General features: G+C 38.6%; 1 protein-coding gene across 7 annotated transcripts in view; it reads right to left on the bottom strand.

Moving 5' to 3' along the window:
* LOC133607332 (protein turtle homolog B-like) overlaps positions 1–18,900 on the bottom strand; it is a 250,778-nt gene that overhangs the window by 140,618 nt on the left and 91,260 nt on the right. For 6 of the 7 annotated variants that reach the window (XM_061961847.2, XM_072913838.1, XM_072913840.1 and 3 more), the window contains one exon: positions 3,744–3,895. In XM_061961847.2, the coding sequence (XP_061817831.2) occupies positions 3,744–3,895 (152 nt within the window). Of the gene's footprint in view, positions 1–3,743; positions 3,896–8,855; positions 9,075–18,900 lie in introns of those variants that run through there. The other variant, XM_072913842.1, reaches the window with a different exon arrangement.

The raw sequence follows: 18,900 nt of genomic DNA, 5'->3' as shown, positions 1-18,900 counted from the left end.
GACCCTAAGATATGGAGACAGGAGATGACGTGCAGGTAAGAAAAGTATGTATTGTTTTAATACAAAAATAGAGAGCAGCATTGAAGTGCACAGTAAGCACGGAGAAGTTTTGCATATAAAGACTGGACAATACCGGACAATTAAATCATATCAATGCTAAACAAACATAAAGAAATGTTCCAGCAGCAAGAGGCAGCTGAAGCTGGCATATAAACCATTTTGATTAGCAATCAGGGACAGGTAAGTCCACTGATCGTCAATCAAGCATAGGTGAGGGAAACAGTGCACAGAGGGAGGGAAATAAAGTCACTGCAAAGCAACACACACAGAACAGGAAGTGGGGAAAAAATAAGTAACTAAATAGGAACAAAACACTTAACACAGGAAAAACTCAACAAAACCAAAACAAGGTTAGACCTGCCTTAACAGGTCAGGACACTTAGACATTGAAACAGATAAAATACTAAAAGTAAAACACTATCAGTGAAGCATAAGAAACAAAACATGCAAAACAGTGGCTTTTCTAACTGTGGGTTTATATATTTTAGTTTTATAAAAAATATATCTTTGTCAAAGAGCGTAGTGTGTGTATAAGTACTTTTTAAGTACATTCAACAATACCACGTTAATAATAACTGGGATTTTTGGGGTTTTGATAACCGTAATATGAATTTTTCATCTAGTTACATCCCTACACGTCTGCCTTAAGGAAGCTAAGTGTTGTAGGCATTGCACGGTTTACTGCCCTCTTCCTTCTTTAAACATACAAGCCACACCCCCACATAACACACACTAGCAGGAAAATGCGAAGAGAACATAAAGTTAAAGTTAAAGTACCACTCATTGTCACACACACACACACACACACACTAGGTGTGGTGAAATTAATTACCCTCTGCATTTGACCCATCCAATTGTTCCACCCCCTGGGAGGTGAGGGGAGCAGTGAGCAGCAGCGGTAGCGCTCGGGAATTATTTTGGTGATTCAACTCCCAATTCCAACCCTTGATGCTGAGTGATGCTGAGGGAGGTAATGGGTCCCATTTGTATAATCTTTGGTATGACTCAGCCGGAGTTTGAATTCACGACCTACCAATCCCAGGGCGGACACTAACCACAAGGCCACTGAGCAGGTTATATACATACATTGTCGGCTGAAATTAATTGTTACTAGTCAGTGTTAGCTACGCCATGCAACGCTAGCTATTCCACTACTTTTTTAATTAGTTTGTTAGATAAATATGAAAATGTTTAAGACATAAAATCTTGGATTTAATTGACCATTGCACTTTAGCTGTAACAGATCATAAATGAAGGTAAAACTAGTTAAGTTTGTTTGTTAATGATAGCGATTTGGCTAAGTTTAGCTAACATTGAATGTATAACTATAAATTATCGTAACAATAACAAAGAAGACTTATGTATTTGTGAAATCCAAGACAGAATTATTTAGTCATAATATAAAGTTTTGCTACAAAAGCAGTGTTAGGAAGAAGTGTATGATTTTACTCACCTGTTTAACATAAATGTAGCAACCATAGAATACATTTTGAAACTTGCGGCGGTTTCCAAAGGTCTCTACAGCGCTCAAAAATATCTCCAGTATTTACTCTTCTCGCTTGCTCTCATCGCTTTTTGGTGGCTACTTTCTCTTCAATGTTTTTTTCTCGGTCTCCCGGTGGTTACAGGCAGAATTGGGGGCAAGTTGTCAGCCATTTCTGCAAATTGTTTGTCGCTTCTCTGAGGCGGCTTTTTTGTACGTATCTATGGACATGTTTGTGTGCACGAGACAGCCATAGGGCTGTCAAAGTTAATGCGATAACAAAAAGTTATCAAGAATTTCATTCAACGGCGCTATTTCTTTCTTATCACGCGATTAACATGTACCCTGTGTGGCTCTTAGTCCATAACGTTGTGGTGGAAGAGTCACAGGGACAAATAGAGAGCAGAAACGGACACAGAAAAAGGTATATTGAATGGCAAGTTTAGCTTGGTGGCTGTGGAGCTAAAACACTGCCAGTAAGATTAGGTATCGAAAAAAGAAATCTACATTGTAGACAAAGTTGTATTGGCACCAAAACAAGTGTTGGCAACGAATAAATACATACATTGGAAAAAATTAAATATTTTTTGTGGCTAAATTTTTTAATCATGACAACTTTTCGATGCCAATATTCATATATTTGTACTCTTTTATTGTCTTTTTGTGTTTCAAAGTTTTTTTAAGTTATTTTTTTTTTCTTTCCACATTAGCTTCTCTTTTTTACGGTTCCAAACTGATGGTAGTGTTTTGGCATGGAGGGCGGGCGCCTGTGGGTTATTGTGTGGTTATTTAGAGGGCTTTATGGGCGGAATGGAGGACTCCTTTGTCAGCTGACTTTTATTTATGTTTGTTTATGAGTTAAAATGCTTTTTTTTTTTAAATACACTGCTCAAAAAAATTAAAGGAACAGTTTTTTATCAGGGTATGGCATGAATTCAATTGCACTTTTCTGATAAGGTTTTGGTCAGGTACGTGGCAGAGGGGGTTATTAATCAGTTTCAGCTGCATTGGTGTTGATGGAATCAACAACAAGTGCACTAGAGGGGCAACAACGAGATGGCCCCCAAAACAAGACTTGTTTTGCAGGTGGAGGCCATTTCAAGTTCCTCCCTCTTGATCTTTTTTAACTGTTTTTCCACAAGTGTTGGCTTTAGCTAGAGTCATTATCACGACTGGGAGCATGAGGCGATTTCTTAACCCTCCTGAAGTTGCGCAGATTGTCCTACTCCTCCAGGATGGCACATCCATGCGTGCTGTTGCAAGAAGATTTGATGTGTCTCCCAGTACAATCTCCAGAGCATGGAGGAGATTCCAGGAGACAGGCAGTTACTCTAGGAGAGCTGGACAGGGCCGTAGACAGTCCTCATCCCATCAGCAGGACCGATATCTGCTGCTTTGTGCAAGGAGGAACAGGTTGAGCACTGCCCGAACCCTACAGAATGACCTCCAGCAGGCTACTGGTGTGAATGTCTCTGCCCAAACAGTCAGAAACAGACATCACGAGGGTGGCCTCAGGGCACTACGTCCTGTAGTGTGCCCTGTGCTCACTGCTCAGAACCGTGGAGCTTGATTGGCATTTGCCATAGAACACCAGAATTGGCAAGTCCGCCACTGGCGCCCTGTGCTTTTCACAGATGAGAGCAGGTTTACCCTGAGCACCTGTGATAGACGTGAAAGGGTCTGGAGAAGCCAAGGAGAGCGCTATGCTGCCTGCAACATCATTCAGCATGACCCGTTCGGTGGTGGGTCAGTGATGGTCTGGGGAGGCATTTCCATGGAGGGACGAACAGACCTCTACAGGCTAGAGAACGGCAGTCTGACTGCCATTAGGCATCGGGATGAAGGCATCCTTGTGGCATCCTTTTGTTCCTGAGACATTAAACTGTCCATATCAGTATAGATATCTGACATTTTTTGTTTCACCATTGAAATCTGTTTTCAAAGTGTTCCTTTAATTTTTTTGAACAGTGTCTATCGGTCTTCTTGTCTTTCATAATGATTGTGAGCGATAGACAAAAATCCCAAAAAAAGTGCAGTTCCCCTTTAACTGAGACAAAACTTGCAATTCAACTACAGTACAATTACACTGAAAACTGCTGAATTGTCACACGCTCTGGCAGTTTAGAAGTATAAATGCAATGATTTTGGAGGGTGTTTTTTTCTCAATCAATCATAACGGTAACAAATTCAGTATGTATACCTTGTACTTGGCACTGGTCACCATAAGGTTGCCTTCCCGCAGCCAGCTGACCGAGGGTTTGGGGTTGCCAAAGGCCATGCAGGTCAAAGTGATGCTCCCAGCCTCCTTGGCTTCAACGTACTGAGGTGGCGTATCTGTGAACGTGGGAGGGGCTGAGGGAGAAAGCAAATGCAGAAATGTCAATATTAATTTCTTAACAAAAGAATAAAGCATAGATGGAACAAAGATATTTATGATTGTAAAATACCAGACCAATATTTCAGAGTTTTTACATACTGTATTTATTGAAAAAAAAAGTAAATTTAGTGTGAAAAAAAGTCATTAAATTTTACCAATGGCAGTGGTTAACATATTTTTACATTGGTCAAATTGGCCTACCCATTAGCCACACAATGCTACATTTGATCAATATAGGCTGTTTTTCATTTAAAAAAAAGGATGTGATCTCAACTGCCGATTATTGTCTTTTAATGCGGATCACAAATGCCAATCCCCTCTGGCTGACATTGTATTTACAGTAGGAAGGGGATTCATATGGCCGCATTCGTCACGGTTTACCTGACACATGGAACGTGACGAATTGCTGAATATCTTAAAAAAAAATTGTTTTGTCACTATTCCAACTTTGACCACAGTGTCAGTTGCTATGTTGAGGGGCCCTTCCCATTATTTTCAGCAATTGCATTGCCAAATTATGAATCCCCTCCCTAACCCAACAACCCCTCAGCAAACAAGTATCTAATTGTGCCGTAAATAATATTAATATCATTATTTTGTAAATGTTATTTTTGCAGATGTTTAGTTGATTGGTTGCTGCTAACACCCACCATGCATTTACATATTTAGTTCTGTTTAATTTAAACCCATATATTATGAATTACCCATTCCAAGTGTTCATCCCTAATTAATTTTCAGACAAGATAAGTTACTTTATACTTTTGATGAGCGCATCTGGTCTTGGGAAAATCCAAGTCCACAAAGAGAGCAAGCAATGTTTTATGCAGACATTCAGCAAGTAAACAAACTATTCACCCTTATCAAGGAAGTGACTTCTTTACAAGTTTAAAAATAAATGGTTTTGAATTTTCAAGGACAGCAAAAGCGCATTCGGACAGCGTTACACCTTTGTATCTTATGAGTACCCTACAAGAACAAGATAAAATGCAACTCATTCTTCCAACAACTGCTTTACCTTACAGCCATCCATACACTCCCATAGTGTCATGAATATAAAAATGTAGGTAGATGTTGGCTTTGTGTTATTGTTTTATTCATTGAGGCCCATCAGTGACGCTGTAAAGCGGAAACAGTGAGGACGATTTTAAGCAGCAATTACTGGCAGGTATAGGGACCAAATTCGGTACTTTTATAAACCGACCGAAGTCTGTCACTACTGATTCACATCAAATCAAACGTTGCCATATTTTGATTACCTTTGTTGCACTTAACGTTGTTTCCAGTTTGAGCCTCGGCACCAGAAAAACACAGTCAAGCACTCAGACTGGAAACAGATGAATTGTTTGTAGGTAGTATTACAATTTTCCATGCCAACAAAGCAATAAGAAGGCGCTCAAAAGTACAATAAGGCTTATTGTTTAAAATGCGCTAGCTCGATGCTAATTTACATTAAAATTGAAACAGACATATTACTGATTAACATTAGCGATTTCAACCACTCCAAATTCGGTAATGTCTGCTCTGACTAGAGGTAAGCATTTCTAACACAAACAGTTCAGTTGCGATCGATTTAATGCCTTGAGAATTATTATATTTAGAACAAAACTAAAGATTTTAGGCAAACAAAAACAAACTTACTTGTGAACAATTTGACAACATAAGAGAGAGTAACATTATCAACAAAATAAGGACGTAACAATAACCCTTATAACAATGAAAAGCAGTAAAATTCCTAAAAACATTACCATTTTACATTTGTATTATCATAAAACTGTGATGATTACCTTACACGTTGAAAAAACTGACGCTGCTCAGCATCTGGAGAAGCTAATCACTAGATTAAATGATCGAGTGAATACAAAACCCATTAACATCTTTCCCATTACAAACAGCCGTTTTGCCTTTATTTAGCAACACTAAAACCTTTACAACTTTAAACATGACATGTAATTAAGTTGCATGTCACTATCAAACAGCTGCTGTGTAATGAGTACAATACTTACGGTATTAACACTCAACATAATGACTCAACAAAAGAAAAGACTAGCACATTCATCTTAGAGGCAAAGACTACCTCCTGGCTAAAGCAACACACCATAGTCCAGAGCCACGTATGGAGAGAGATGATCCAATGAACTGAAAATCTCATAAAATATACAACATAAAGTGGCAAGGAATACATCAATAATGAATAAAGCAAAATATGTTCTGGACCAAAAATCACTAGAAAATATGCACTGCTAGCCAGTGTTACCATATCTGAGTTATTGTGCAGAAATATGGGTAAAAAACTACAAAAGTACATGAATCCTTTATTTATTGAATCAAAATTATTGAAATTCAACCATTTGGTCCATTTCCAAAGAGTTAATATTATGTACAAAGCAAAATGAAGGTAAAAAATAAATTTTCAGTCGTTCTGTGTATTTGTTTATGCTTATTGCGGCGTCTGAGCGATGTTAAAGTGCTTGCTGGTCACTAGACACTGCATGAATGTAGCAGCAGAGTGTGTCAAATATGGCTGGAAAATTATACTTTGACGAAATAAAAGCATGTTTTATTATATTATATACATATTAACTATATGTATATATACACACACATATATTTATAAACATACTGTATATTCATATATATGTTATAAGACAATTATCACTCACGAAACTCTTGAAGATTGGTACCGTTCAGTACTGGTATCGATTCCCAGGTACTTGGGATTGGTACTATATTGATTCAAATGTGAAAAGGTAGTCATCCTTACTGACAGGTGCTCTACAAAATAGCAGATCAGTCTATGTTTGTCTTATCATTATTAGACTCTTTTTAGTGTTTCCCCAAAGTGATATTGTTTTAACGATATTCATATCTGTCACTACACCCTTGCAAGACCAATAGATTATGAAGAGAGATCAGCATGCAAGACAATAGTGCTGCACAAAAAAATATAAAAAAATTCCCCCAAAATTGCAATCTCAATTCACACTATCAAGATAATTTTGTTAAAAAATATATATTTTTTTTACATTATACATTTTACTTTAACAGCTGCATCACAAAACAAACGTTGCTATTTTACAAAAGGATCTTCGTTGGCCAGGACCAATTGGCTGCGCTGCCTTAATTTTACCCACTGATTGTCGGTGGCACCAGCAATGCTCGCTGGCTATCATTCATCAACTTTAGTAATCACAATAGTTCATTGACTTTCTTTTGACTCGTCTTTAATAATATTAGGAGTAACAGTGTTTAAAAAATACCAATGTTTCAAAAGCCATTTTTGTTTTTCCATTAAAGGGCAAACTAATTAATTACTGTTACCGACAGTGAAATGTAGCGTGTTACTATGCACTCATACCTGTCCTTTCAGTCGCCATTGTTCACTAATACTTTGCACGATACATATCGTACAGATAATTATCAAGCCGATATGAGGAATTATGATGGAACACTGATAACTCTGACCTACAAAGAAAGAAAACACTACTGAAAGATGCAAGATTACCCATACTGTGCTGGAAGTAGTTCAAAGTGAACAAATCAAGTATTCACGAATGCAGCTGAGATCGGCTCCAGCACCCCCGGGGACCCCCAAAGGGACAAAGAGGTAGAAAATGGATGGATGGATGGATGTTCTCATCCTACCTGTGCTGTGCTGTAAACAGCCTGTCTTTCCCTGAGCCCAACAAAAATTGCGTTGATCGTGTGAAAATGTTCATTGTTTGAGAGGAAGACATTGTGTTTGCCATTTGTAACTAATGTTCTGCAAACATTCCACAAGGAGGGAAAAAACTTCGAGTTTCACCACATCAAACCCTATCTTCCTTCTATCCAGAAGATCGCAAAAAGCCGCTGCCTGACCAGGGCTCAGAAAATCTACAGAGACAACACCCGCCCCCACCAAGGACTGTTTTCACTGCTGGATTCTATAAAGAGGTTCTGCAGCCTCCGTAGCAGAACAGCTTCTTCCCTCAGGTCTAAGACTCTTGAACGCATCAAAATAATCCCCTCAATTCCCTCCAAAAATTGATTAACTCACTGGAACATAAAGACAATATAACATACATCCATAAACGTGGATACATATGCAAAAGTGCAATATATTTATCTGTACAGTAATCTATTTATTTATATCTGCACCTTATTGCTATTTTATCCTGCACTACCATGAGCTAATGCAACAAAATGTTGTTCTTATCTGTACTGTAATGTTCAAATTGAATGACAATAAAAGGAATTCTAAGTCTAAGAAGTCTAATCATCCACCTAAAGTGCCAGCATCGCTCTAAAGTGCTACAACATGGTTTTGAACGCCTTTCAAGAGGCCTGCTGCTGAAGAAGCTTCCCCAAAGCAAGCTTTAAAGAAAGGTGTGCACAAACTAGAGTTAAATCTAAAAAAATTTTAAATCACAGATATAAATAAGCTGTCAGTATCGGCCTTGAGAAAAAGCCGTTAACAATATTGGCTTAAAAAAAATATGTGCCATATTACACAGGAAGCTAAATAGCTAGGCAACGACAGTTGTGGTTGCTTACTCTCTAGAAGACACTGCCTCCTAGCATTTTGGTAGATAATCACAAATCACAAATTCAGCCAAACATCTCAACAGCACACGCCACTACAAAGTTACATTCTAATTCAATTACTTTTATGGGAAAGTAACTAGTAAATACAGTCAAAGCTGTCTATAGCGACCACTCAAGGGAAAGAGCAAAAGTGATTACTGTACACTTTATGCGGTTGGCAACCATTATAAATATACGGTGATCTTCATTTTTTGGCCAGTACATGTACATGTGTTTTGTATAGAGTTTGTGACGGGATAATAGAAACAGCAATGAATACATTTCTTTTCTTTTTGATTTTTGCCAACAGGCATGATGACCTAATAATAGTGAAGATATAAACAACTAGAGAAACACTTGGAGCGCACATACCTTGCCAGACCCTTTCTCCCAACAGTAAAAAAAAACCTTTTGAAAAATATTAAATCCAAACAGTGATCCGGATCACCCCGAAAATGTAATCACTTGTTCCCATTTCCTGAAGATTTCATCAAAATCCACCCATAACTTGTTGCTCTATGTTTGGTTTTGAGAAAAGCTTGAGGATGTGACAATCTGTCACTTCACTTCTGTTTGTGTTTCTTGTTTGGTGTTTGTTTCCTGTCGGCGCTCTTATTTTAGTTCCCCTTCCTGCTTGTCTCCCTGAGCGCTTGTTTTCCTCACCTGTCCCTGATTGGCAGCCTGGCACACCTGGTTGCAGTTGCCACTCAGGCGGCTATTTATGCCTGCCTCGCCTGTTCTTCAGTGCTAAAACAGATGTGATTTTTACTGCAATTTCTTGTAAAAAACAAAAAAAACACACCAAATTATTTAGGGGGGCTTCAGAAGGCTCAAGCCCTCCTAAAATAGGCCTAAAGACGCCAATGCTGAAAACACTTTTATTTGACTGTGCATGTATATGACAACTGGAAGTATTTTATCTACAATATTTGATTTTAATTTGGAATTAAAATAGTTTTTAATGATGATTTTATTTTATGTTTTTAATTTGAATTGTGATTATTTTTTAAGGTTATTTTATTATAAATTGTCCCTTATAATTTTCTGAAAAGCACTTTGAATTGCCTTGTGTACAAATTGTGCTCTATAAATACATTTGCCTTGCCTTGCCTAATACAGATGTGTTGCCATACTTCAATACTTATGTGACGCCACAGTCACATAAACAGCACTGCGAGCGAAAATGACACATTAATCAAGTCAAGTCTAGCTTTATTGTCATTTAGCTGTTTCAACAAAATGAAAACACATTTTTCTCGAAATTGAGAGGCGGCATAGTTAAAGTTAAAGTTAAAGTACCAATGATTGTCACACACACACTAGGCATACTTGCCAACCCTCCCGGATTTTCCGGGAGACTCCCGAAATTCAGCGCCTCTCCCAAAAACCTCCCGGGACAAATTTTCTCCCGAAAATCTCCCGAAATCCAGGCGGAGCTGGAGTCCACGCCCCCTCCAGCTCCATGCGGACCTGAGTGACGTGTCGACAGCCTGTTTTCACGTCCGCTTTCCCACAATATAAACAGCGTGCCTGCCCAATCACGTTATAACTGTAGAATGATCAAGGGCGAGTTCTTGGTTTCTTATGTGGGTTTATTGTTAGGCAGTTTCATTAACATCCTCCCAGCGCGGTAACAACACACAACAACAGCAGTCACGTTTTCGTCTACCGTAAAGCAGTTCGTCTGCCGTAAACAGCAATGTTGTGACACTCTTAAACAGGACAATACTGCCATCTACTGTACATGCATATGTGACAATAACATCTAGGGCTTTTAGAGAGTACAGTGCACAACTGCGCACACAACAAAAAGACGAAGCAGAATGCATCATCAGAGAGGGTGTTCAGCATGGTTAGAAAAATAGAATAAGGATGGACAATACAACCCTTAACTCAACAATGAGTAGATGAGTGTTATGTGTGTGTATATGTGTAAATAAATGAACACTGAAATTCAAGTATTCCTCTTATCTATATATATATATATATATATATATATATATATATATATATAAGAGAAATACTTGACTAACAGCTAATATATATATATATATATATATATATATATATATATATATATATATATATATATATATATATAATAAAATAAAAATATATATATTAAAGTTAAAGTTAAAGTACCAATGATTGTCACACACACACTAGGTGTGGCGAGATTATTCTCTGCATTTGACCCATCACCCTTGATCACCCCCTGGGAGGTGAGGGGAGCAGTGGGCAGCAGCGGTGGCCGCGCCCGGGAATCATTTTGGTGATTTAACCCCCAATTCCAACCCTTGATGCTGAGTGCCAAGCAGGGAGGTAATGGGTCCCATTTTTTATAGTCTTTGGTAGCTAGAATTCACTGAAAGTCAAGTATTTCTTATATATATATGAAATACTTGACTTGGTGAATTCTAGCTGTAAATATACTCCTCCCCTCTTAACCACGCCCCCAACCACGCCCCCGCCCCAACCACGCGCCCCCCACCTCCCGAAATCGGAGATCTCAAGGTTGGCAAGTATGACACTAGGTGTGGCGAAATTATTCTCTGCATTTGACCCATCACCCTTGATCACCCCCTGGGAGGTGAGGGGAGCAGTGGGCAGCAGCGGTGGCTGCGCCCGGGAATCATTTTTGGTGATTTAACCCCCAATTCCAACCCTTGATGCTGAGCACCAAGCAGGGAGGTAATGGGTCCCATTTTTATAGTCTTTGGTATGACTCGCGGGGTTTAAACTCACAACCTACCGTGCAAAAAGGAGCATAATATAAAAATACATGAAACATAAAAAACACACACTAAAGTATGCAGTTGTTGATTGCATTTCCACTAGAATTTAATGTGACGTCAGAGAAGAAAGTGCAGATGTCTGAGCATGTTTATGTGTTGCTGCTTTAACATAACAACTGAGAGATTCACTATATCAAAATAATGCATCATTTCAGCAAATGTTGATATCAGTGGCCACTACAAGGACTAGAAGCAAAATAAGTGCAATCTGTGGCTGCTGTCGGCAAGTGGTCGTCATAGACAGGTGGCCGCTAACACAAGTCTGCCATGTTTTTTGACTTGATCGGGATTATCTGACCAACAGACCTCTGACTGTCTCCTCTTCCATCACTCTCAGAACTGGCTCTCCTCAAGGATGTGTGCTGAGCCGATCCTCTTCACACTACTGACCTATGACTGCACTGCTAAACACCCCAGCTGTCAAATAGTGAAGTTTGTGAACGACACAGCAGTAGCGGGACACATCACAGACAATGATTAGTCTGAGTACAGAGAGGAGGTAGAACATAATGGTGGATTGGTTCAAAAGCACCAACCTTTGCATCAATGTAACAAAGGTGCTGGCCTTCAGGAAAGAAGCACATTCGAGGAGCAGCTGTGCAAATGTTCTCCGGAAGCTGTGGCGTGTTGGACTAGGGAGCTCCATTCTTAAGAGCTTACACAGACGTGTGGTGAAGAGCACCCTCAGCCCCAACATAATGGTGTGCCACAGCAGCTGCACAGCTGAAGAGAAGTAGACATTGCAGAGGGTGGTAAAAGCTGTTCAGAAGATTGTGGGGATAAACTTTTCCACCACCACAGACATCTTCATCAGCAAGCATCCCACCCACCCTTTCTTTGATCCCCTCACCCCTGGCAGGAGACCGCGCAGCATCTGAAATAGGACCACCAGACTGAGGAACAGCTTCTTCGCGGAAGCGGTTAAACTGCTCAACTTAACTTCGATGCGCTGTAGCAACAGACGCCAATCTCCCACCACACCCCCTACCCCATCACCTCCTGCCCATTCCGGCATAAGGCCTGAATCGGGCTTTAGTACACCGAAAACCCCTGGTAAATTATGGAATTAATAATTGTGGATAATGTTCATTCTGTTCATTTAGAATAAAGCAGATAACAGACATGACACAAAACCATAATAATTTCCAATGACAACTTTTGTGCTTTGAGGCTCTGATGCATGGACTTAACTAGAGACAAACAGCACTCTTCATTAATCTTGCTTCAACGTTCTCTGATTGCTGTTGTCAGATGAGCTTTGCAGGTTAGAGTCTTGTCATGGACGGTTTTCTTCAATTTCCACTACAAATTTACAGTTTTTGCTCTATGCAAGATGCATTATCATCTTGAAAAAATGTTTATCCTCAACTGTTTGATTGATGTAATAAGAAAAGTTTCCAAAATGTCAAAGTGAAATTGTGCATTTATTGAAGATGTAATGACATGCAACCCCAGTGCCATTATGTGACATTCAGCCCCATCTCATCAATGACTTTGAAAATATGCATGTTTTCTTCAGGCAGTCGTCTTCATAAATCTCCCTGGAACGGCACCACACACAAGTTCCAGCATCATCACCTTGCCCAATACAGATTTGCGATTCATCACTGAATATGACTTCAATCCAGTTATCCATAGTCCACGATTGCTTTACCATAGCCCATTATAACATTGTTTTTTTATGTTTGGGTTTTACTGGCGGCTTTTGTTTAGCTTTTCTGTATTTAAATCCCATTTCCTTTAGGCGGTGTTGTACAGTTGGGTCAGGAATGGCGACTCCATTTTCTGCCCATTTGTTCATTTCTTTTGCTGTGTATTTTCTGTTTTCAAGACATATTGCTTAAAGTTTTTGATCTTGACACTTTACAACATTCCCATGTTGTTTGTACTTGGTCCAGATTTTAGACACAGTTGACCGTGAACAATCAACATCTTTTGCAACATTGTGTGATGATTTACTTCCTTGAAGAAGTTTGTTAATCCTTTCCTTTGTTTCAATTAGTATGAACACTCAATTTAACTGCACAGTAATGAATGTATTTAATCTGATGTTGTTGTTGTTAGCTTTGGAAATGAACAAACGCAGGGTGATTCCATAATCATACTCAGAATTGAGTGATTCCATAATAATTTAGTCTACTTGATCTAAAAAATCTAACTGTTATTGACTGGCACAATGTATATTCTTTATTTATTTTAGTCTTTCTTAAAGCCAGGAAGTTGTCATTTGAAATGACTATAGTTTTGTGTATGTTATCTATAACGTACTTGGTATCTGTTTGTTTCCCCTACAAAACATGAACATCTTCCATGTCTGGTGAATCCTTAACTTTTTATAGGGGTTGAATTTGCTCTACAGTATCACAAAGTGTTGAACGTAGTACAATGCAGTATTCGATTGATTTTCTATTATCATGTTGTGGAGATCGAAAAAGATATTCACCAAGCGGGACTTTCGTTTCCGGCTTAAGGTTGACAATGCTAACAACACTAATCTTGGCGCTATTATCCCGCCGACAATCAAGTTGGTCAACTTTTAGGAGAACAACTTTTTGATGCACTTCATCTTCAAACCCTGCGTCATCCCCACATTGGTGAGCTTTTGACATGTTCATTGTCAAAAGACGACATGCGAAAAGTAGCAGGACTCGATGGGACTTGGCATGCCACTTTATGTTTACAAGACTACCATCTGTTGAGTCACTTCATCTTTGACTCTAATTCCATATTTCCACATGACATTGGTGAGCCTTGTGAGCGATGTGGTATCACAACGCAGACCACACACTGCTATCTACAAAGAATGCTAACAACATAGCTATGGTCATAGCTGTGAATGTCAAGTTGTCAAATTTTTGAAGACCAATTTGCGCCTGTGGTTTCAGCACATAAAAGCTCAGTTCTAACTTTGAGGAATTACCCAGGATGCGATGAAGTATTTCCAAGTACCGTATTTTTCGGACTATAAGTCGCAGTTTTTTTCATAGTTTGGCCGGGGGTGTGACTTATACTCAGGAGCAACTTAAGTGTGAAATTATTAACACAATACCGTAAAATATCAAATAATATTATTTAGCTCATTCACGTAAGAGACTAGACGTATAAGATTTCATGGGATTTAGCGATTAGGAGTGACAGATTGTTTAGTAAACGTATAGCATGTTCTATATGTTATAGTTATTTGAATGACTCTTACCATAATATGTTACGTTAACATACCAGGCACGTTCTCAGTTGGTTATTTATGCCTCATATAACGTACACTTATTCAGCCTGTTGTTCACTATTCTTTATTTATTTTAAATTGCCTTTCAAATGTCTATTCTTGGTGTTGGGTTTTATCAAATACATTTCCCCAAAAAATGCGACTTATACTCCAGTACGACTTATATATGTTTTTTTTCCCTTCTTTATTATGCATTTTCGGCAGGTGCGACTTATACTCCGAAAAATACGGTAATCGTCTTTTTGTAGTGATCGGCCGACAGCCATCGCAATTACGCTTGAAAGATCCTGCGGGCTAACAGTGAATACTTAAATCTATAGTAGAATACACTCAAGGCTACTATATTGGGTGAAACCAGTGTAAAGGTGACTATATAGGTGTTATTTAATGTTTAGAGGGCTCAAATTTTGTAAAGAAAAAAAAAAAAACATACTAAAGTGGAACTGCAATTTTTAGGAATTTTGGCTATCATTCACAATTCTTATGTAAGACAAGAACACACATTTTTCTTTTTTATGCATTCCAACCCATTAAGAAAGTCTGCTTACAATGGAGCCTAAGGGAGTCACTACGATGCGAACTGAGGGGTTGTTGCTATACTGTAGTCTTTTGGATGACGAATGACACATCATCCTCGCGAAGAAAAAAGGGGGATAGAACCAAGCATATTTTCGTGTCTTTCTCATAATTTCCGGGTCTAAATTGGATGCTAAAGTTGACTAACTTGTCGGATTATGTCCTCATCCTTTTACTATCATGGTAAGCGGCATTATTTATGAGCCAGAACAGGGGTCGGCAACCTTCAGCATACAAAGAGCTATTTGAACCCATTTCTCACCAAATAAAACCCGCCGACAGCTATAAACTCTGAGCCCTAATATGACGATAGCACCATGTATTGTTTCAAAACACGTATGCTATAACATTTATGAAATCAAACACCGACGACTCACCAGGTATATTTGCTCTGGTCAGCTTTCCGCACCAGTTCTGAATCTGCTCTTTTTCAGACATCTCCAGCTGGCTATTTTTTCACAAATGCTGTGTGGTTGTTTTGGAAATGTCTTACAACATTTGATTTTTTTTGTTGTTTGCTATTTTCTCCCCACATATTAAGCACACAGATGAACCGACCACAGTGAAAGCAAATTAATCTGTCCTTGAAGCATTAAATGTTCTATTTTTATCAGAAATGTTTACCTTTTTTGATCTGTCCAATGCTGACTTTCCTAAAAACAATACATTTGCTTGCCAACAAAAGATGGTGCATAGGGGATGTGATGTACCTTTTGATCAACAAAATATTATAATAAGTTGTATTTACAGTATATATTACAAGATCACCAGACTCTCTATATAGCAAATGTTACATTAAAATAAACTATGTAAAGTAAAATAAATTTAAATTAAATAGCCATTATTTATTGACATTATTGATTGACATGTTTCAAAAGTAAGCCAAAAGGGAGCCAGGGCAGACGTATGAAAGAACCGCATGCGTCTCCAGAGCCGTGGGTTGCAGACCCCTGATCTAGAATAAACTTTCACGAGCACCAAGGCAAGGAAACAACTCACCAGCCGATGATGTCAACATAGCCACACAAGCTAGTTACCACTGTGATCACAGCGCAACTATAAATAGTTTGTCTGCGTTAACCTTTATGATAACAATATCACTAATACTAACTAACATATATTCCATCCCATCCATCCATTTTCTAGCGTTTGTCCCTTTAAAGTCACAAAATAAAAATGGATTATTGTTGGCGGTTTTGGATGGATATTCAGAGGGCTTTATGGGCACAACAGAGGACCTACCATTGACTACACCATATTAGAACTATTAATCGATTCAAACTGTTATACAAACATCGGGTCTGGTTCAAATATAGAAAGGAGGGTCTTTAATTTGAATTGCTGTTGTACTCTGTCTCATAGGGTTACCATGTGCTCTATGTTTCCTTACCATCGTTGATATATTGTCTATAACCATTGTTGGTATTGTTCATTCTTGTTATTGTTTCTACAAATTATTAATAATTATGTGTTACCTGTGGTAATGCCACCATGATATAACATTTGTATTATAATTCTTGAACAAAGTAACAGCGAAGCTCAATGTATTAATCACTGACTGGAGAACTGGGGGTGGGATTAAATATGGCAAAACTGGATCATCATGCTTACATTACCTTTTGCATTATATTTATTAATATTATTATATGTTGTCTACCTTGTACTTTTTCTGTGTGATTGCCTGAAATAAATTGATAAATGAAAGAAAATGAAAAGTGAGTTGGAATGCATAAAAAGAAAATACATCCGTCTTCTTGTCTTACATATTGATTGTGAACGATTACAAAATTACCCCCAAAAAGTGCCATTCTCCTTTAAAAAAGGTTGTAAACCGTTGTTGTGTGTTCTACAGTAACTAAAAAAATGTTCAATGTATAAATAATATTTTTTACTTTAAATAAATTAGTTGACCACCGTCAGGTCAGGGGCCACATAGTTGTGATAAACGCTAGAAAACTGTGATAAAATTAATAATAATAAAAATGTGTTTCTTTAAAATGTAAGCATTTAGCCTTAAACGAAAAAACATCGCAGACATTTACTATCAATTCTAAAAAAAAAAAGTTATGATTTAGATTTGCTCAACAAGTCTTGAAATGTATCCTTGACAAAACACCATGAAGCCTTGTTTTAGAACAGACTCACCTCTGTTGACCTGTGCAAACCCCTCTCAAATCCTCGCAAATAATAGCACCGTCAAAGATTCAATTCAGATTTTGTTCAGTTATAATTCCTATTTTAGCATCCTAATTCTAATCATCTTAGCAGTGATTCTGATCTGCTTACACGTGTAATCCTGTAACAACTCAACTGCAAATACTGTATTTCAGCTGCAAACACGGTGGCACCTCAGTTTTCATTAGAAGTCCGAATCGTATGAAAACCAAAGCAGTTTTTCCCATTACAAATAACGTAAATCCAATTAATCCTTTCTAGATAAACAATAATATTAACACCAAACATTTTATAGTAAACAATTAGTTCAATAATTATTACTTTCAACCTTAACAAAGACTCTTGTTGTCGAAGCTTTCACTTTCTGCTAACGTTCTTGGACTACTGTTCACAAATGTCTGGGAGAAGAAGGAAATAACTGATAACTGAACAGTAGGAGTAATCATTAGGAACAGCAGGATTTTGTAGAGGGAGAGGTTGCATGGATCGGATAGTGCACAGAATGGCAGAGACAGGTCTACATAATTTTTTGAGACAGCCTCTCGGACATCTTGCAAATGTATGGGATCCCACAGCACATAGTTGAACTCATTGAGGCCTTATATGCCAACTTCTTTTGTAAAGTGAGAAACAAATGCCTTGCATTCCAGGTGAAGACAGGAGTAAGACAAGGGTGTGTGATGTCGGCGGTACTCTTTTGACATCGCTACTGACTCGGTGATGTGACAGACAACAGAAGAACAAATAAAAGAGGCATACGATGGATCTTCTTAGCATTGGAAGACCTTGACTTTGCCGATGACTTGGCTCTGGTCTCTCACACTCACAAATGCATGCTTGAGAAAACATCACATATCAATGACTTTGCTCCGCAAATCAGCCCGCTCAGTGGCCTTGTGGTTAGAGTGTCCGCCCTGAGACTGGAAGGTCATGAGTTCAAACCCCGGCAGAGTCATACCAAAGACTATAAAAATGGGACCCATTGCCACCAAATGATTCCTGAGCGCGGCCACCGCTGCTGCTCACTGCTCCCCTCACCTCCCAGGGGGTGAACATGGAGATGGGTCAAATGCAAAGAATAATTTCACCACATCTAGTGTGTGTGTGACTATCGTTGGGACTTTAACTTTTAACTTAACTTTAGGATAAACCAGAAGAAAACCGAAATAATGACGCTAAATATCCCAAACCTGTAACCAATCCAAGTAGATGGTAAGTATCTTCAGACAACAGAGGAGTTCACCTATCTTGGGAGCAAAATGAGACATAATGGGCGAGTACATGACATCAAGAACCTGCTGAAAAAAGCTAGGAATGCCTTCCAAATACTCAACAATGTGTGGCGGTCTCAACAACACAGCACTAAGACCAAACTCAAATGACCTTTACGCCCTCTTGTATGGCTCAGAATGCTGGAGAATGACCACAAGTGACATCCCACAGGTGTCTTTCGCACAAAAATATCAGAGAATAATCTGTTGGATTTTTGGCCATCAGCAAGAAAACATGGACAACAGCATAGCGAGCCGGCGCTGGAACTGGATTGGGGAATGTGATGAGGAGAGAACCTAACATCATCCCAAATGTGCTCTACAATTGACACCAAATGGGGGAAAAAAAGAGAACACAACCCAAAACTACCTAG

This window comes from Nerophis lumbriciformis, linkage group LG09 (genome assembly GCF_033978685.3).
Source record: "Nerophis lumbriciformis linkage group LG09, RoL_Nlum_v2.1, whole genome shotgun sequence".
NCBI lineage: Eukaryota > Metazoa > Chordata > Actinopteri > Syngnathiformes > Syngnathidae > Nerophis > Nerophis lumbriciformis.
Note: the sequence above shows the minus strand (reverse complement) of the source record. Positions and strands in the feature narration are given on the sequence as shown.